This window comes from Dreissena polymorpha, chromosome 2 (genome assembly GCF_020536995.1).
Source record: "Dreissena polymorpha isolate Duluth1 chromosome 2, UMN_Dpol_1.0, whole genome shotgun sequence".
In the NCBI taxonomy this organism is placed as follows: domain Eukaryota; kingdom Metazoa; phylum Mollusca; class Bivalvia; order Myida; family Dreissenidae; genus Dreissena; species Dreissena polymorpha.
In genome coordinates this window covers 119760931-119783480 of record NC_068356.1, presented here as the reverse complement: position 1 = coordinate 119783480, position 22550 = coordinate 119760931, and the positions used below count along the sequence as shown (strand labels likewise).

Here is a 22550-nt window from a genome sequence, read left to right as displayed (position 1 = left end):
ATATTATGAAAGAGTTTAACGACAAGATTGCGCATTACATGAGTGAATTAGTTTTCAATTACAACTTTAATTAATATTTACTTTTTTCTGTTTGGCTGTATCGCTTTTTTCACTTTTTGGTCCAGCTAGTCGTTCCGCGGGATTTTCTATAAATACATTTTTCATTTAAATCTAGACATTTCATATTTATGTATAATACTATTTCATAACTAGCTCTAGCAATGTGTGCAGCCGATATTTTGTGTTAGTGTGTGTATATAAGATGTCAAATTAAGTAGGTAAAGTGCATTTAAAGAAGTACATGTTGATAGATAACTACAAAAAATAAATAAACCATCGGATAAACCAACAGAACATGCAATTATGACCATCGTTGCACGTGAAATACTGGAATGTTGACAAATCCAAATTTAAAGATTAAAAAAAAATTCAAGAAGCTACTGAGCAAAATATTGTGTTTAGTGGTTTAAAACAATCTGACGTAGCATTCAAAGCATAGTATGATTTCAACGTTAGTTTTAACAGGGTTTGCATCTATATGCTAGTATTCGTAGCACATGCGTTAATACTCGCTGAAAAATAACCTACATGTAACCAAGTCAAATCATGTACTAAGAATTACTGAACTCGCCGTTAATAATCCATGTTAAGAAAAAACAAGAACTAGTTTTATCAATTGATCTTCATCTTTTCTAATCAAAAACAGTTTATTTCCAACAACACCATCTGTTTGAAATAAGTTTAAAGAAATACCGTATAACAGTTATTATGAGCACACCGTCGTCAACAAGTCTTTGTGCTATTACCAAACGCGAATCACTTGCGATTTAAGATGAATTTATCGAGAGTGGAAACGTACCTGGATGTATCGAGGTGTTAGGAACTTTTACAGTTGCGCTGAAATTTAATAAAAACAATATAAAAAATATCGTAATTGGCAACTTATGGTCAAAAACTCGTAAATAATTGAAACCGCGCAAGTTGAACAATTTACTCATACATTACAAAAAGTGCAGGATCAGGTGACTTTCTGGGAATCGGTAAGTGGTGATTTTTTTCGAATACTTTTTAAAAACATTTTTTCTTAAGAATTTCAACTACGGCATAACAAGAGATTTTTTATTCTACTTACGTCAATGGGAAATACACGAGAGTTGCTTATTTAATAAGAATGTGTTCTTATTCAAAAATCTATGTGTACTGCATTCATTTATACGGTTATTATGCACGCAACGTGAAATTTTGTCACAGATTTCAGACGCATGGATGGATTTATTCTTATACCTAAAGATATCGACACAAACTGCAAGAAAAACTGTCTTTTACGCACTAAAGATTTTTACACGTGAATTTCAATTACTTGAGATATTTTTTAAAATAATGTTCTTTACGGTGTGTTTGCATTCTGTCAAGCCCGTGTGTAAACCCCTGAAAACCCAGTTGATTCTTCACCCTATATACACAATGATGAATTAGTACCTGCGGACTTTTACTTTAGATGTTGTTGGTTTCGTTACATCACTGCTTCGTGGTATATGGACAGCCATGGTTGTTCTAAAAAGACATAACAAGAGCAAATAAGCTTACTTAGACATCTTATGGCATTATCATGTCTCGAATGCTTAAATGAATCAAAACAGTTTGTTTTTCAATCATAGGTTGCATGTGTATTATGATTGAAGAACGCAGTAATTTATAATTAATGAACAGCATCAAAAATTAAACAAACATTTTAGTAATATAAACTTTTTGTGTTAAGTTAAACGATCCATGCTGATTTTGCAAGGACACAGAGCTAAGTTAACAGTAATTAAATTTGTTCTTGTTTGCGCGTTCCTTTAAAGTAGTTTTGGCAATTGTATATAATTGTTTTAATATGTATTATTGCGCCTCTTCATTAATGTGCGGCTTACATACCTTTTCAGTGATAACCATAACAAGGTTCAAACCTTGTCAGAACGTAATTTCCACCTTAAGGACTCCTACTGATTGGATTTAATGCATGTTGTCATTACTTTTCAGTATATCTAAAATATCATCTTAAAGTACAGAATTACTTTTTTATTATAATTTCGTTAAAGAAACTTTGAATCAACACTTCGGAATTAACTGCATTAAAGTGAATGATCTACGGCTGCGATGTCAAAATAACCTTCTAAATGCTCGTTATATCTGATTTTCATTATGTTTCAGTATAGGCCATTCTTTTGAAAATCATGACCTAGTTGATATCAATTTCCCTTTTCTTCTTACAGTTGCGTGTTGATCAGAAACCGAAGACTCTTCTCCTTTTCAAACTATATCGACCGAAACCGAAGTTCTAATTTAATTTGTTGCATTGATATTTGTTTTAGACAATGTTATAACAAAGTTAAAATGCCGTGTTATATTTCGTGTATTGTTCGCCGAACAAAACTGAATGAACATATTAAAAACTGCTGACTACAAAGCGACAGAATAATGAACCGTTTCATTAAATTTGTAACTTAAGAGAGTAACTTGGGTCACGTACGCAAGGAAAACTTACCAAATTACTCTAAATGTTAATCAAACGAAGTTCGATATAAAGAATTTTCAAAACATATTCCCTGTTTTCACATTGAAAAATTCCATGATCAAATACAGTTCAATTTTATGATATTTTTCAAAGATAAATTGCAAGATTAATGATAACAAAAATAAGTTGATTACTTAATAGTTTACTTATGAATGAATAATCGTGCAGTTTTGCTATGGTTGAGCGTAGTGGCTTCCGTCTGAATCTTTAAACTATAGACTAGTGTCAATGCAAGTTATCAATACGTACATAGATTACTGAAAAAAGAATGATCGTTTAATTTGGTATCAATGGTAACGAATAAATCTTCATTCAAATAAAAAGCGTTAAATATAAGATGGCCGAACATGCAAAATGAGTATCATGTCGTAAAAAGCGATTGTTTTAACGCTATGTTAGAAAACACGTATTTGTCAAATTATCAATACAATACATGTTCCCACGAGTTATAATTTTATGTCATGATATGTGTCCATTAATCAAACGTTTTTTAAAATCTTTGTCTCAGACATGTATTATATTTTTCCGTTTAAATATAATGTATATCAACTGTGTTATCATTGCAATTTTGTTTTTGAAATATCCTTTTGCAAATCTGAAAACAATTCAATTTCATAGGGGCGATAAAGCGTTAAGTTAATGCCATAATCAATTCATTTCTCTTCCGAATTTATATGCTTAACATGCCGATGAAATGAAAATGAAAGTGCATCGAACAGATCGAAGAATAACTCTGGAACAATCTTTATAAGAGCTACTAGTTAAGTACTTAAAACTATCGAAAAGATAGTGACAAGACCCTCAGATTCGGATGTTTTCAGAACGCGATCGATCTATTCGGCAATTCATTCACAGATTGGTTTCACGTGTCTTAAACAATTATACTTCTGGGGCCGTTTCAATAACATTCGTACGAAAATTTGAACTTACGAGAGAATTTTGTAATCTTAATAAGTAAACGAACTAGCTCGCCATGCTCGACAAATATATATGGCGCTTGAGATGCCAATGTAATTAAATAAGTACTGAGAATTTATAATCATATGACATGGACTTTAGCAATTATGTATCTTCGAAAAATGTATCGTATCGTAAATGTGTACTTACGATGTTTACGATGAAACGGTACCCCCGGAATATTAAATGGTTACGACTCTAGACAAGATGTCACTAATACATACGTTTACACACTTAAAAATCAATAAATATAGAATATTAACTCAAGTTAAAGCAGTGCATGAAATATTAAATTAATGAACAATAATGCATATCAACATCAATAATATATCAAAATTAACTAACACACATGAACATTTAATATATTCTTAATATTTGGATAATAACACGCCTGTTAAACCTTCATGTAACGAATATAAGTGGTTTGCATTAATTTCATCATCAAATAATTGAAAACAAGCGCTCAAACAAATTCACGTTATATGAGGCGATACAGTTATAACTCAATGCTTTCGGACAAAACTAATAATTTGTTTCATGCTCGAAAGGTTAGATGCTAAAAATATCCCCAAAATACACCGTTCGATTATTTTGAGACACGCTGATAATATTATCTGATGTCTTTGATTTTCCTATATTCTTGTGCGATAGCGCGTGCACTATAAGGTATTATATCCAACGGATAAGTTTTAATGAATTTAAAATAATTATTGTTTTTTTTACTTATCGAAATATATATATAAACTGTTCTTTGACCACAGAGCACGATGAATACCATTTGATAAACGATAGTAAGATCATTTTATTTTCACCCTTACAAACTTTGGATTTGATTGCGTTGTCTCAAAAACATGTAAAATAATATAGAAGTAAGATGTGTGCCAATTATTCACTCTTTACCGGGAACATATAGCTGTAGATAGTTGAATTGTACATTGAAATTAATGGACTTATCAATAATTTTCATAATCAACCAAATTTACGTATTTGGTGCAAATTGACATAATACAGTTGTCCTTGAAGTCATGTACACAAAGAAAAGCGCGAATGTATTAATCAGAGCTTGATCATTTTAGGGACCTTTCCAGAAAGCTGGATGGAAGGCTTTATATAAACATTACATAAAAAGCGATAAAATCGATTTATATAATTATCGGGGTATTACACTTGTAAGTTGTTTGTTCAAGCTATTTGCTACAGTCTTGTATAGGCACATTGAACAATTATGTACGGACAATAATAGTATTTCGGATGCGCAATCATGCATGGATTTCGTAAAATGCGTACCACAGTATACCAATTTTGTTCACCTCAATGAAAATATGAGGATCTACGCCATATACTTGGACACGATTTGAGGTTTTAATTCTTTTTATAAAAATGCAATTTGATTTAAAAAAATAAACTAGAATTTACGCAAAAATTACTTTGAATTGTTAAAGACATGAACCAAAAAGTTAAATCTTGTGTTACAGATAAAGTATGCTGGTCTCATTCTTAATATATAAATTAAACTGTTGTTTAAGACAAGAGAATTGATACCACCTCTTTTTTATTATTTGTTGAAGATTTAAAGCTTAATTTGCAGAGTAACATTTATGCAGTAATGAGCATTTTCTAAGTATTTTGTTGATTTTCGCTGATGATATGGCTATAAAAGGTTAAACTCCTGAAGCTCAGAAGCTCAGAGCCATTTAGGTCTTTGTTTTCATAATTTTGTATATGGGGTCTTACTGTCAACATACCAAAATCGAAAATAATGATTTTCCGAAAACGTGGAGCGTTATGAGAGAACGAAAAATGGACCTCGATTAGAAGGTCTTACAATCTTTAAATGTTCAATTTTTCAAATGAAAGGACTCCGATCTTTCGCCGTAGCCGAAACCATTGTGTAATCGCCACTTATGTAACAACAATACTTCACTATTTGTAAAAAGTGTGGAGCTATACTAAATCGCTATAAGTATGTAGAAACCACCTTTTTTAATTTTAAGAGTAAAACTATGCATGTTCGGCTGCAGATCATTGTGAACTGGATAGATATCCACTTTTATCCACATATTAATTCGAACAATTAGATATTGGTTTTAAAAATAAAGAAAGTGACCATTTTACATTTAGGGCTGTTATTAACGAGACTCATAAAGACTGCATTAAAGGGGAGATAAATTGGGTAATACATGTAAAAACATATCCTTAATGATTATCGATTAATTGGAAAATTAACAGTATGTTAACTAACGGGCATTTTTCACTAAATTTAAATACATAGTCATAGATTGTTTAAACAAGATTTGTAACGCACTATTGATTGTCCACGTTTCTATATTTTACAAAGAATTTAAAATATCGCTTGAATGTTAAAAATATTCACCTAAAAGTTTCAGATTTTACTTTAATTCAAACGGGTAAGTTCAGTAAATAGCGCATAGCTAGGAAACGAAGATATTGTATTTGTTGTAACTCACGTGACATAGAAGATGAAAAGATGAATACCATGTTATGTAAATCTGACCTTGTCATACCGATATCACGAAAAATACATAAAATCTTATTATTTTGAATGACCGTATACAGATTCCTTAGAGAACATGTACTAAAGAAGAAGGTATTAAGTTATCTGATTTCTTGAAAGCAGCTGTTTTAATCTAAAAGTCCATATTGAATCGTGTACAGAATAGGAATACGACCAGTTAAATTGTTATGTTCCGCGGGTTTGATTGTTTGTTTATTTGTTAAATGTTTTGTTATGTGTAGGTATTTAATGCTCACAACAAAACAACGTATTTGAAGCACGTGCTCCTACACAAGTCCAAACTGCATAATAATATATAACAATATAAAATAACGCTTCAATTAATTATATCAATACCTGCAGCTATCATGCTATCTGTAAGATGATCCATTTCCTACATGTATTTTCATAAAACTTAAAATAATTTGAATTTGTATAGCTATATATGAAACAGACATAATTTATCCAAAGTGCATGTGCTGTTTCTTAATTAAATAAAAATAGGCGCTACTTTATCTACGGCTAATTTGTGTTATATGTCTGTTAAAGATAACATAGGTAATGTCTTTTAATAATCGTGAAACAAACTATTTAAATGTTTAACATAACCATATAAATTTAAACAAATCAATTAAAATGTGATTTTTTTTTTCATATATGAAATAACCAAAAACGATGTTCTGCAGTTACGCTTTGGATAAACATGTATTGTGCCACACGTTTACATCTATGTTGAACATAATGTTGTACTTGTTGTAGTGTATTTTGTTTGAGACACGTTTTACGTCATAAATATTAAGAGATATTTTAAACAATACGTAACCATTGAAGTAACGCCATTCAGACAACTGTTACATATTGAGATGCCTTCAATATTGCATGCTACGAATAGAAACCGATGTTTATTAATACATATACATTATTAAACATTGTTCTATTCTGGTGGGTATTTGCATGCGTTTGAGAAAACAAATACAACACTTACAATGAAGCGCTGGCAGATGTGATAGCTATACATTATTGTTTTAAGCTCGACTATTTATCGAATATTTCTATACTACTCACCCACTTGTCGGCATTTGCGTCTTTGCAATGTTATGATGAAGGTTTCGTGTAGCAAAAGCATATCACTATTTATACTTACATTAAACACCTACAGACTGCGTTTGGGTTTATTGTTTGAAGTCACTTAACAGCCGATATGTTAGCATAGGTATAACCCTTTTTGTATATTTACAGGAAATTTTCGTGTGCAACATCTCTTGTGTGTATCTTCATTCACAAGAATAATTGCATAAATGTGTTGTAATTTTGTATGGTCACTTACCTCATGTAAAATACATTAGTTGGAATTTAGAAGAATAATGTAACTATTAGCTGTTGGTTGATTGCGTTATTTCGGTCAAATTCTTATGGGGACAGTTTAGTCAAGATAGCATGACTATTACTTAACATAGAATCTAAATAACTTTTAATAACTTGGATTGTATCAAGGTCATCATCATCATCATCATCATCATCATCATCATCATCATCATCATCATCATCATCATCATCATCATCATCATCATCATCATCATCATCATTCCCTTGACCGGTCTCGCCAGTGGAGGAAAATGAGGGACGACGGTACAAAAATCCTCCTCCAGTCAGGTCTGTCGTGTGCTGTTTAGAGAAATAAAATAATCCCTCGTTCATATAGCTCCATATAGCGTTCTCTGGAGAACAGTCTTGCACAGATAGTCAAGCCTGGTGGCGTTTCCAAACCAAGCCAGCTGCCAGTAGGGGCTCTTGTGGGCCAACAAGAATTACAGTCATGTTCCAGACGTACTCGTGGTCTTGTGCTCCGTGTAGGAGATTCGGAGCATTCTTCGGGAACATATGTGACAAAATGCTTTTATTCTGCGTTATGTGTCCGCGCGAAGCGTCCAGGCCTCGCAGCCGTACAGTAAGATGGAGACTACGGGGGAGTTGTGGGGAGTTGTGAACTTGGTGGGGAAGCTGATGAAACTGCTTGCCGTCTGCTAAGTCTGACCATCACTGCGGTCAACATGGCATTTTATTCGGATCACAGCGGTACTGGTACTATCCTTGGACAGGGTTGCTCCTAGGTTCTTGAAGCTGGTAATTTCTTTCAGCTTCTCGTCGTTCATGGTGATGACTGCACTGCTATTGGTTGTCCTGTTCACCGTGATAATCGACTTTCCCATGCTTACCTTCATACCGTATGCCCCTGGTCTTTCATAGAGTATGTTGGTGAGATCTTATAACTTGAGGTTGCCCTTTGAAACTATTAAAGCAGAAGAATAGTCGAGCGTGCTGTCGGCATCATCTGACGTCATTACTTTTAGATGATTTTATTTTCGTATATATATTTGTCGATGATGTTAATCCAATATGTTTAAGTGACAACAGCTCAAATTAACGCCGGCCTGTTTTACTTTGTTTTGATCTTAATTCTCGTCCATTTATAGTGTTAGAATCATCGCTTTAACAAAAAATAGTTTTGGGTTTAAAGATTTCAACTCGTTGATGTTTTGGTGATAATTGAGAAGCGTTGTCAGAAGAGTAAACATAAATATTAAAAACACAATATTTAATCTTCCACAATCAGAAACAGCAACATAAATATAAGCTTAGTGATCAATACAGTTCGAACTAAGAAGAATTGTGCATGTGAACATTTTATCACACACTTAACCCATTACATTTACGTCTCGGTAGTGATTACATCATAGAGTTTAAACATTTCATCGTAAGTCCATTATTGTTATTACTTTAAGACATTAAAGAATTATTTTAAAATGGATATTAGATATTAATCTTCTACAAACCCACGCCACAAAGTCAGCATTCTTTACTGTGCATGTTCATGACATATCAACTTTATCAATGAGATATCATCGACATATTTCAACACTAAAAGGGTCATTTCATGATTGTGCTGTTTCTACAGAGTAAATATTATACGATTTGCAAACTCGATGGTTTTGTTTTTGGTCTCAATTTTACTTTATGGAAAATGAGTTACGCTGACAAAACCACACGTACATAATTATTATAACATACTGGTTTGAGCCAATCGCACTCTTAGACACCCTTTACTGGAACAAGTTTATTCCTCCTCGACGAGTTTTCATTTTTTCTTTATTTATGTTGATTTAAACAATGGTCATACGAACAACCCTTATTACTGTAAGTCTCTTGTAATAAACATGATTTTATTTTCCGTCTTTTGTTTTATGTTACGTATGATATAGATAATTGTTAAAGGCTCCAGTGAAATATCAATTTTAATTATTGAATCGCCATAGACAATTTTTTAATGAACATGTTTCAATCTATAACTTGGAGTTACAAAAATATTGAAGAAGATATAATAAGCATTCATTTTGAACTTATTGCAGCAACAATATTTGATTACCGTACGCAAAATAAAATTCGTGTTCATTGTAAACGTGTTTATTAAAATAGAAATATAAAAAATACATATATAGCATTTTGGCCCACCAGTAACGTTTTCTTTGTTGGTAAGGAGCCGCTTTTTTATCAATATTATACAATCTAAGTCATTCCCGGGTCTTTCTAGCTCCGTGACATAATGTTATAAATTCGTTTTCATATTTGCTATCCTATTTACATAAAGTATGAAAGGTCAAAAAGGATTACTATATGATTTACATATAACAATTATCTTACTGGGTTCATCACTGATTTTCAAGAAAAATAAAAAAGAATAATATTATCAAATATAAATATTTAATTTTGGTTATTCAATATCATTGAAAATTTGGGAAATGTAATCCTTGTCAAAATTATCATCCTTATCATCAAATACAACTTTAACATCAAACTATCTTAGACATCACTTAAATAGCTGTTATCATCGTAAGTAAGAAGCAGTACCAACTTGTGTTTTAAAGATTACATGCTTAACTGCCCCATCCTTTTGCTGCCCGTATTTTAAAACAGACAGGAGTCATTTTCGAACTCTGTCGAGATATTAAGATATTCTTCATGATGTATGGACAAAAATGTCAAGTGTTAGGCCACTCCAAATTGATTTGTTGGTCTACGGATTTTTTTGAAAAAAATGTTGAAGAGGCGAGCGAAAAAAAAATAATTGAAAACAGGAAAATTTTCGAGCGAGCGAAGAGCGAAGAATAAAAAAAATCACATTTCGATAGAAATATATTGCATTAACAAGAGAGACAGGTTTAAACAGTATAGTTTACATTCAAATCAATTGTTATACAAAGAAAAGAATCTTTGTACAAACAAGCAATAATATATCTTTGAGTTACATTCTTTCAAAATAAAAATGCACTAAAATTAGGTTTCAGCACTTAAACTTTAAAATGTATAACACACGTCTAAAGCTAGTGTTTTCATATCAGGAATAGCATTACTTGTAAGTTTTAATTAAGCATTTTCTAATGCAATTTGTAAAATAATTTATATATTTTTATATTGAATAACTCTTCCATGAAGTTCTGCACTGTTATATGAACAAGCAGCCTTTAAAGCTTCCGATATGATTTAATGTCAGAACGATGCTACAGCAAATTAAACGATATGAGGTCGATGTTGCATATGAACTTTGACCACGAAATATAACCATATCATTGAAGTGACGGGCACGTGTCTACCTACTTCTGCACAGATTTGTTCGAAGTTTTCAATAGTGAAAGCTGTGAAAAATTATACCATAATGCAAGCTGTGAAAAGGTATACCATGTTGCAATAGCACTTGAAGAGGGACAATCATCAAAATGACAGACAGTCGGGAAAAGACCATGCATATAATCCATTGTCGATACCTTATTTTAAAAGGGGCATATCGATGGCTATTACGGTATTAAGTACAGTCCCTGGGCACCTCCCATATGCAAAAAAGAGTGAAAGCTGATTTATATATCATTTTAACGGTAAATGTCTGAAGTGCCAGAAAATTTTGGGTGGACGTGCCTCGTGATGGTACGTTTTTTGTAATCCAAGATGGCGTCCAAGATGGCCGCCAAAAATGATAAAAAATCCAATTATCTGTTTTTCAGTCTGAATTTTCTAAAATTGAAGTAGATTATTATTTGTCTTGAATAAACAATGGAAAACATGTGTTTTTCGCAAAATATGTGACTTTCTGCCATATTTTTCTACAAATAATACAAAAAAGACAAAAAAAGCGAAATAAAGGCGTAAAAAGACATAAAAATTGAAAGTGAGTGCAAAGTTTCATTTCTAGTGATTGTAATTATGTAAATTATTTCAACTTTATAGCGGCATAGTGTACGGGCATCAATATTCTTAACATTGATGCTATTTTCATCTAAAACGGACACGGCGTTGTTCTTTTATTCCCATGAAAAGGTGGGTGGGGTAAATCAGAATTCAACAAAACATTACATAACTGTAGTATATATATGAAAAATATACCTTAAACCACCAAAAAGTTGCTACAAAAGGTATTTTAATTGATTCTGTTAGGGTAGAAGGTCCTTAAAAACATATCAAAAGTTTACCACAATCGGACTTCCGAAAAGATGTTTTTTACAAGATGGACGCCAAGACATATTAATGATCATAACTATGTACTTATACGATCAAATTTGATGAATTTGGTGTCTATACATAGGTTGCAAGGGGCAAAGAACACATTAAGATCATCAGACATTGTTTAAGTTAACAATAGTACACACAAATCAAACATGGCGCCCAAACATGGCCACCAAGATGGCCGCAAAAACTTATTTATGATCATAACTATGTAACTATCCACACAAATTTTATAAATTTGGTGTCTATACCCAGGTGTTAAGGGGCAAAGAACACATTAATATCATCAGACAAAGTGTAAGTTAATTCTGTTACACATAAATCGAACATGGCGTCCAAAATGGCCGCCAAGATGGCCGCAAAAATCTATTAATGATCATAACTATGTTACTATCCACTCAAATTTGACGATTTTGGTGTCTATATATATGTTTCAGGGGGCAATTAACACATTAATATTATCAGACATTGTTTAAGTTTATTACATTACACACAAATTCAACACAGCGTCCAAAATGACCACCAAGATGGCCGCCAAAACCTTTTTCCACTCTAATTTGATGAATTTGGTGTATATACCTAGGTTTCAGAGAGCAAAGAAAACATTAATATAACATTTATATCATCAGTCAAAATGTAAGCTTATTATGTTACACAGAACTCCAACACGGCGTCCCAAATTGCAATCTACACAATACGAAGGACCACAAGTCCAGTACTTTTTTACTCAAACGTATTAGTTGTTATGTAAAACGCCATAGTTTAGGAGACAGGGAACACTTTAATCGAATTAAGGTTTACACTAAGGAGTTGAATAATCATAAAATTCAATTTACGACATTTGGAAGAGAGAATGAACTAGCACATGACTTCATGATAGGATCAGGTTTTACCAACTTATGTAGACTTCATTTTTACCGTTGCTGAAAATCATTGAAGATTAATTACAGCCTGAATAAGCACGAGTTCTTTCAAAAGGTTAATATTATACACTTTGCGTTCCTTTGACTATTTATTTACATCAAAGCGGAAGTAAATGGTCGTATTGTCTCTTCCTGAGTAATGCAGAGTCAAGATGAGCAAATCTGAATCCTCGCTCACCAACGTTGTGGTGCTACGAAGGGATCGTTATACTGTTGCTTAAACAAGTTTAAGGTCTGCATCCCCTGAAGACAGGACAACATAGCATCCCATTTTAGTCAGAGTTATGCTGATCAGAGCAATCATGCCGGCGATGTTCCTGTCACGAGACAAAAAGTCTTCCTTTTTTACATGAGCATTCTTTTTCTTTGCGAAAACTCAGAATATGATTCACGTTTGCTTCATCGTCTCCGGTGCGTTTTGTCATTGTTATAATGACCGTCTTAGTAGCCATCGAACACCAGTGTCGCTTGTCCATAATGTCTTATTCTGAATCTACATAAGACTCGGCTATTGCGTTATATGTGTCGCCCTTCTCCATGGTCAATGATGCAGCGAAGTGCCACCTATCGTGCATCTGTTTCATGAATACAGTTCATCACAGCCTCACATGATGTGTCTACAGCATACTCTCAAATTGCCTGAGCGATATGAGGCTTATCTGCTGTACAAAGTATGTTCTTGGCTTCAAAAAGCACGGTCAGAAGCCAAGCTATTCCCAAGGGCTTTGGCTCTGTATTTTCTCGTGAATTTATAAGCAAAGACCGACTTTCCTATGATATATCTTATGGTCGTTTTCCCAACCAGTCATTTTCCCAACCACCTCAATTGCATGAACATTCACATCGGACCCAGCCACTATCTCATTGACCATGTTTCTCAGAGTAGGGTCAGCTGGGTATGGTGAGAAGGTTGTAATCTGTGTCTGCATTTTCTCTAGATTGGAAAAATTCCCTTTGATGCACGCATCAGTTGAGTCTTTGTGTTGTGGACTTTTAGTATAGGTCAGGTTTGTGAAATCCTGCATCGCACTGTTGTGCTCGGATGTTGCAATTATGGTCCAAGGGGTTTGCATTTGCTTGGCTATTCGACTGCCTCGAGTTAGACCACATGTGCTCTATAAAAACATCATCAATGTTTGCTCAATGACAAGATCACGTCCTAGCCCAGCCCAGCACTGACGGCTCCTTCGGAAAAAAAACCAATACCGAACTTTAGATAAATGTCCGGGAGCGTTTCCTCTAGGTTGCTTATTTGCTGCAGATACATGTTGTAATAAGCAGATTGCAGGTAATGTACCGAGCTGCAGCAAAGATGGATAGCAAATCGGGCACTGCCTGCTAATGCATCAGCCAACACCCAGTACGATATGCTTTCATCAACACCCTTGAATTGTTAATCATAAGCTGATAATTCAGCCATACTATGCTTGTCATTGGTCTGGGCATGTTCATGTTTCTTCTTCTCTGTACCCCTAACGAGTTTGATCAAAACCGCATAACATTTATCATCTGCTGGCGTCGTTTTGCCCCTAAGAAGGGAAGAGTACAAATCCTTGGCATGCAAGGTAAGGGGCGTTGGTAATGGGGCGGCAGGGGCGGCTACCGCCTCCCCAATATTCCGGCTAGTCGTAGTTATATAAATAAAACGTAAAATCCCCAAATATCGCCGCCCCAAAACCAGTATTTTTGTAATCACGCGTCGTCAGTGCAGAATCCATGTGTCCCCTCTCCGTCTGCTTCGAGGTTGCCAATAGTGATGTGTCAATATCCCTTGTTAGGTGTCATAAACCAGGGGCCCGGATAAATGTCATTACGTTTATTGTTTTATTGTTCTTTTCCGTGATTGCACTGTCGGTGTTTTGATTAAGGACATGCTATTCTTTTAATTTTAATTGATCGCTTTAATTCAAAGGTAGCTGCCACTTAAAACAATTTTGAGTAAATATACGCTTGAAAAACATTAATTTGATTGAAAATAGGTTTGTTCTCTAAGTATAACAGTTATGTTTTTATTAGAAATCATTGAAACCATATCATATATGTAATTACTTAATGTCCAAAATGAGTATTCCTAATCAGCCTCGAATTTTTGCTTTTTCTAAGCGTATATTCGGGAAGAAAAAGCCAGAACAGCGATCATTCAAATCTAGTTGGTTTGATTCGTTCGCAGGGCTCCACTACGATGAGGAATGTATATTAGTATTACGAAGGATGCACGGCAGCTTCATCAGTGACGGCTTCTCCAACTGAAAAGAGGGTCCCGTGAAGTTCCAGAAGCACGACGGCAGCGAGTGCCACAAGGAGGCGGTCGAGCGACTGGAGACGCTTCCCGCCACTACGTGTGACGTGGGAGAGACGCTCTCAGCGGGGCACGCTAAGGAGAAGGCCGACAGCCGGAAGCAGCTGCTTCAAATCCTACGCAGCATACGGTTCCTCGCACGCCAGGGCATCGCGCTACGTGGGCATGACGACGATGAGGGAAACTTATTGAGATTTCTGGGTCGTCGTCGGCGGCATTGGACAAACTGATTTCATGACAAAAGAGTGAGATCCAGCATTTATATCAACATGAAAAGTCCTCCAAAATGCACCATATTAATTGTAATGGTAATTACTTTTTGGAACCACGGGAGAGGACAACCCTCTCAAACGAACCCCTTTGTGTTCGAAGTACAGAAACTGTACCGCCGCCCCAATGTTTGGAGGTTATCTACGCCCGTGGCATTATCAAGCAGTGTCTGATTGTCAGGATCATCCTGGGTCATTTCGGCTGTAAGCTGGCTGTGTATGCACTTTGCAACAAGACGATGGTCCCGTGGAGCCCTCTAGACAGCTTTTCGTGTCACAATGTGCACGATTGCATTTTCTCCATAGACAGCCTCAAGTATGTTTTTGAGAGCAATTTCTTCCATTAGGGATCCTTTGCCCCCCCCCCCCCCGCAATTTCATTCGTTAATGAAACATCCCAAATTCTGAACAACCTTTTCAACTAAATTGCGGCGCATCAATCATGATTTTGGCAGCCTTCCAATACAAGCGTTGTTCAAACGTTACAATGGTGTGAAGAATGTGGCAAGGTTGCTAACTTAGGCTTATGTTGACAGGATGCACGCTTTGTCACCATTGTACATATTAATCATATGCAAGAATTTGACTAACAACATCCCATGGTACTGGGGTTGCTGATGCAAGATACGCATCATTCCCTGCCAAAAAATTCAGTGTTACCTGAAGCTGAAAAATATCGATTCTCTTGTCAAAATCAAGAAATTGCGGCAGGTCAAAACGAATGGAGTTGAGGTCCTTCGTATTGTGTCGTTGGACAGAATGTGAGATTTCAGTGTAACATAATAAACTTAAACTATGTCTGACAGTCGTGATGTGTTCTTTGCCCCTCGAAACCTCGGCATAGACACCAAAATAATAAAATTTGAGTGGATATTTACATAGTTATTATCATTTATATGTTTTGCGGCCATCTTGGTGGCCATTTTAGACGCCATGTTGGATTTGTGTGCGCTATTGTAATCTTAAACAATGTCTGATGATCTTAATGTGTTCTTTGCCCCTTGAAACCTATGTGTAGACACCAAATTCATCAAATTTGAATAAATAGTTACATAGTTATGATCATTTATAGGTTTTGGTGGCCATTTTCGACGCCATTTAGGATTTGGGTGTAATATAATAAACTTATACAATGTCTGATGATCTTTATGTGTTCTTTGCCCCTTGAAACCTATGTATATCCACCAAAATAATAAAATTTGAGTAGATATTTACATAGTTTTGATCATTTAGGTTTTGGAAGCCATCTTGGCGGCCATTTTTGACGCCATGTTGGATTTGCGTGTACTATTCCATACTTAAACAATATCTGATGATATTAATGTGTTCTTTGCCCCTTGAAACCTATGTATAGACACCAAATTCATCAAATTTGATCGTATAGTTACATAGTTATGATCAGTAATAGGTCTTGGCGGACATCTTGGTGGCCATCTTGTAAAAAAACATCTTTCCGGAAGTCCGATTGTGGTAAACTTTTTATATGTTTTTAAGGACCTTCTACCCTACCAGTATCAGTTAAAATACCTTTTGTAGCAACTTTTTGGTGGTTGAAGTTATTTTTTTCATATATTGACCCTACTTCGGTTATGTATTTTTTTGTTGAATTCTGATTTACCCCTCCCACCTTTTAATGGGAATAAAACAACAACGCCGTGTCCGTTTTAGATAAAAAAAATAGCATCAATGTAAAGAATATTGATGGACGTACACTAAACAGCTATAAAATTGAAGTAATTTACAAAATTTCAATCAACAGAAATGAAAGGTTGTACTCACTTTCAATTTTTATGCCTTTTTTTGATACTTTTTTGTCTTTTTTTTGTCAAAAAATATGGCACAAAGTGACATATTTTGCGAAAAAGAACATGATTTCCATTGTTTATTCAAGAAAAATAAGAATCTACTTCAATTGCAGAAAATTCAGACTGAAAAACAGATAATTCGATTTTTTATCATTTTTGGCGGCCATCTTAGACGCCATCTTTGATTACAAAAAAACGAAGCATCACGCACGTCCGCCCAAAATTTTCTGGCACTTCAGACATTTACCTAAAAATGATATATAAATCATCTTTCACTCTTTTTTGTACACGGGAGGTGTTCAGGGACTGTACTAATTGTATTTTTCTTAAATAAATGTATACATTACAAAGAACTTTTTTGATGTTTCTAAAATACACGGACCTAGCTGTAAAAAATGTTCCGTCAACCATGTATTTTAATACTTCTAAAACATTGTCCCTGTGACTACCAGCCTTTAATGATTTGATGTTTATTTATGGTTCACTTAAAATTGTGCAATAGGAAAAATTTGCCTACATATAGGAAAATACCGTCCATATGTCAATTTTATGAAGAAAATGCATAAAAAAACTTACGTCATGTTTCCCGATGTTGTTAAATTGAACATGCTTCAACAGTATCTGCTGATAGTTGCATGTTCGAACGTGAACAAAACGTGAACAAACCCATTCAAATAAGTCACAGAACTTAGCAGATGTGTTTATATTTATAAGGGTTGGCTGCAGCAACTTTTCACCGCAATTTGTTAAATCGGTCACACAGGAAGCCATTTTTCTGGTCGTCTCGATCGAATTTATAGCGATAACAGTAATCGATTAAAAAGGTTACGAAACGCTATTTGGCATTCATATTCAGCGTCAAAATCGTTTCTGCGAGATTGCTTTTTTTCTTTTTTTTCACAAATAAAAAAAAACACATGCGCTATGGTTACAGAAGAACACAAAAATGAGTGCGAGCGGTAATGTTGTTTTTTTTCCATTTTGAAAAAATAGGTGCGGCAAATCCGACGACCAACAAATCAATTTGGAGTGGCCTTAAGGTGAATGAGTAAACAAGTATCATGACCATTGGGCACAAAATATTACCTCTATAGAGTTCACAAGGTAAAACTAAAGTATAGCACTATTATTTGGGTCCCAGTCGACAAATATTGTCTTACAAGCCATTCAGCCGTAGAGTTAAATCGATGGTGGACAGTTTTCTTTTGTTACGCATATTACAGCGATAAAAGATTTGAGATCTACGGTCAATCGCTTAAAAGTACAAAACCAATACCAAACCTCTTTGCCTTGCAGTTTCATATGATTTGTTTTTAGTTTGCATTTAAAACATATTAAGGAAACAAGTTACCTCCAGTCAAGGCCCAGTTTTACTCCCTTTGGCAGGATTGAAAAAATGGCAGAGAATTCATATATGATGTTGCTTACCAAATCTAAGGGCCTTGCAGTTTCAGGAACATGTTTTCACTGAATACATATAAGAGATTCAAGAAACTCTAGTGAGGGTCAAGTTTTCACCCCTGGTACATAATTTGAACAAACTTGACAAAAGACATCATGCAATGGAACACGCCAAATACCAAACCATTCGACATATTGGTTTCAGATATATTTCAATATATACATATATGTGAAACAGGTAACCCCCTAGAGCCGGGGTTAATTTGACCCCAGGATGATGATGTAAACAAATTTTGTTAAGAAAAAAACACCGTAAAAATTATTATGTTATACGTATTACAACTCTCTGCATTGTAGTTTTCGAGAAAACGCGTTAGGGAATGTATTGTGCTTTATCAGTCTACATACATATATATATGTATATATCATGTGACCTCTGAAATGTTGCCATTTAAGACCCTCAGGCACGATTCAAACAACTCAATAGAGGACCTATAAGCAATGTTACACTGCTATTCTTAAATCCCTGACCTTTAGTATCTTAGAGAAGATTTTTGAAATTTTCTTTCTTTAACTCTTAGTTTACCACTAAAGGATGTCGGTCAAGACACTGCATTTTTTGGGCTATTAAACAGACTTACAGATGATTGTATTCAATATTTGAACGGTCGATTCGTGAACTATAGTAGAGCTGTTTTCTATGGAAATATATTAAACTGCCATCTTAAACGATATTTTGTACTATATTCGGTCTTTTCGTAATTAAGAAGTTGTCTCCCGTTCGGGAAGGTATCACGAGTATCCCGTGTAAAACGCGGTCCGTCTAACATGCGAATATGACTCATATCCGCGGATTGACCGAAAAGTGCGGATATGGACGAATACAGGCACTATCGACACTTTGTCTGCAATGTTTAATAAAAAAACACAATATGGATTAAATATGTTAGTATTGTCTCAATAACAATTTAAGTGAAAGAAGATTGTTTTAGGGCTACACACCACAAACAATATAACCATGCCGACACCACATATGTTTTGCAATTGTAGCGGTATAATAGGTACATTTTCAACAACATTAACATTACATAAATTGCCTAAAGACTCATTACAAGAAAAGCTTGGATGACAGCAATTAGCCCGACAAATTGATTCCAACGGCGTATACTCAAGTCTGTTCCGACCACTTTCGAGACGGTATCGGTCCAAACTTTGTTGACCGACACTAAATTCCTACTTATTTACCTCAGCGCAAAGTAGTAACAAAACATGAAAGAAAGCAGTGTATATTAAGACAGCCACTTGCAGAAAATATCCCTGTCACCTCTGCCCTACATTTCCATTCGTAAGTACCAGACAGGTAGCATGTTTTGTAGTCATAATCCAAATTGTCCACATCATGTTCATATCACCATTATAGTTGAACTGTTATTGAAAAGCAATTCATGCTCCGCTAAAATATTATATTTTTCGTTAATATTATGTTTTATAAGTGAATGTAACAGCTGTAATATTAATCTTAAACATATAGGCTTCGTATTTAAACTTTTCGGGATATTGGATATGAACTGATGAAATATTAACGAAAAATCTAAAAAAAATAGGCGGGACATGCATTGCTTTTCAATAACAGCGCTAATATAATGGTTATAATAATTCTTGAAACATTTAAATGTAGCACTACGATATCCTTTGTTCATTTGAATAAATACAATAACGTGCATATGTTTACGTACCAATAAACTATAATATATAGTAACAAACAAGTATAAGATATTTTACCTTGCATATTTAATACATATTGTGTATTATTCATTGAACATTTAAATGAACATTGCAGAAAAAGTGTCGATATTGCTTATATTCGTCCATATCCGCACTTTTCGGTCATATCCGCGGATACGAGTCATATACGCATTTTAGACGGACCGCTTTTTACTTGGGATACTCGCAATGTGTCACACCGGTCTTACTGACCTGTGTAAATGCGCGCTAAGCATTGTGGGAAACGGACTTTTTTCCATCATGGCGTTGGTAAACATAATAAACACGGAAGTGAAAAATGTAGCTGAAATAATTCGCGTTCAGAATAAATCTGAACGCTGAAACTCCGGTCTGCAAAAACCATAACGAAAAATAAATACAATACTATTATATCAATATGCTTAAAATTGCAAAATAACATTACCAACTCATAAAGTTTTAGTTAATTAGTCCATTTTTACCTCAAATAGCGTCGATTTGAAGTTAAAAGGCATAATTTGTTTCAGTTAAACTTCTGCTTAAATCGCAATACAATCACTGACCTCTCGCCATGTTATGAAATATTTAAATATCAACCAATCAGAAGAAGGCATTACGGTGTAATAGGCTGCGTTATCGATTAAAATCTACCTGCCGTATACAGCGGGCACAGCGATTGGAATTGAAAATGTGAGTAGTGTGTTGATTTAAATTGGTCAGGCGTGCAAAATTGAAAGATTCATTACATAATTCTTACGGAACATTATTGAGAAATGAATTATCTACACAGGTATGTAAATATTATTGCAATCCGTTGATATTAACTGTCTGATATCGGGGCTTGAATGTTGCGCACCAAATTCCTTGCGCATCAATATAGACAAAGAAGGAAAACTCTCGCTATTAAAAAGATAGAGTGGACTATTGACGCCAAGAGTCTGCCAAAGCAAAAATCATCAAAAGACTCTTAGGCGGCAATTTATATTGACTAGTGAAAAATGGTAATTAATTATTATCAAAAACAGGCCCCATCAAACCGGGCCAGCTGTAATATATACATGGATGCAGTTTGTGCTTCAAAAGGAGCCACTTTTCATGTCAGTCTATTGTTTGTATGAATCACTAAACACGTAACTTAGACTAACTAAACACGTTGCAAGACTGTATCTTCGAAATAGTAAATAAATCAAAATAATAAATAAATATTTATAATTAAATACCTGCTGAAATTTGAGAAAGTAAACGATTTAAAATAAACGCTGTGAACATTACAAGGAATCTTACATGTAGGCCTCATGTGTGAGAGGATTAATCAGCGATAAAATAAATGGAGTTCAAACTCAAAGGATCCAACATTTTGAGGAGGACGTCATGGTACCTTGGACATTTGGCACTTTCATATATTTATTTAGTAGATACTGAAAATGCTGAATGTGCTAATTGCAACATCAAAGACGAGCAGGTGAGATTTTTACAGCTTTATTTTTCTTGACATAATGTTGTATGTTTTCCATTTAATTTATATGGCGCTCTACTCCTAATGGCGCTCTAGTCTTATTTATAAGACGCGCAAAGAATTTAGAGATACTTTTTATATGGGCTAAATTCTTTGCTCCAAGTATTACCCATATAATAAGTAGCTTAATATTTAAGAGCGTCAAAAATTTGGACTAATGGCGCTCAATTTTAGCTCGGCTGTTTTCGGGGAAAACTCTAGGTATTGTCATAGCTCGTCGTCAGATGTCCGTGTCGTGCTAAAATCTTTACATCGGCTCTAATATCAAAGTGCTTCCACCTATAACATTGAAACCTCACATGTATATGCACCGTGATGATTTCTACACGCCACACCCATTTTGGGGTCACTCGGTCAAAGGTCAAGGTCACTAACCTCTAAAAAATTCTTTTAATAAATTTCATTTATTCAAAACTGCACCGCAGCCTAACTTGGCACCCATAATGTGGTGCTCTTGTTTATATATAATTTTAAAAATGTATTAATAACCAGAATAGTTTATGCATGTATAAATAAAAAGATACAGCCATGAACAGTGCGTTTTAATTTTAATAAATATGCTTTGATTGCGTATATGCAAAACAATGAAGTCCATATATTGTTAACTGATTTTTAAAATGTTGAATGTCACACATTACGTACCAGTCCGTTTATGTACCGACACTTTATGTACCACTATCTGACACTTTATGTACCATATTTATAATATAAAGAGATAACTAATTTAGTATGAATGTGTGTTATTGATGAAATGTATTTTGTGTGATAGTATTTATGAATTTAGACTTATATATTGGCCATAGATTTTATATTTTGTCAGATTGTCTAAGTGTCACTGAGTGTCTTAGTTTAATTTATTAGCCCAAGTACATGTAGTACTTAATAAATGACTTATTAGTCTTACCTGAAATTGAAGTAAATTATAAAAATTCATTTGTCTCTTATCTTATCCTGACTAAGGATTATAAAGTCTAAAATGTTTGTATTATATTGTATAATTGAAATGTGATAC

General features: G+C 34.3%; 1 protein-coding gene across 1 annotated transcript in view; it reads right to left on the bottom strand.

The window, feature by feature from the left end:
* The window catches only part of LOC127870028 (transient receptor potential cation channel subfamily M member 1-like), a 28613-nt gene extending 20374 nt beyond the window's left edge, over positions 1 to 8239 (bottom strand). Inside the window, exons 1-2 of the mRNA XM_052412689.1 lie at positions 8102 to 8239; positions 7797 to 7898 (exon numbers count right to left, since the gene is read on the bottom strand). Of these exons, the coding sequence (XP_052268649.1) occupies positions 7797 to 7898; positions 8102 to 8239 (240 nt within the window). The remainder of the gene's footprint in view (positions 1 to 7796; positions 7899 to 8101) is intronic.
* Between the last annotated feature and the right edge of the window lie 14311 nt (positions 8240 to 22550).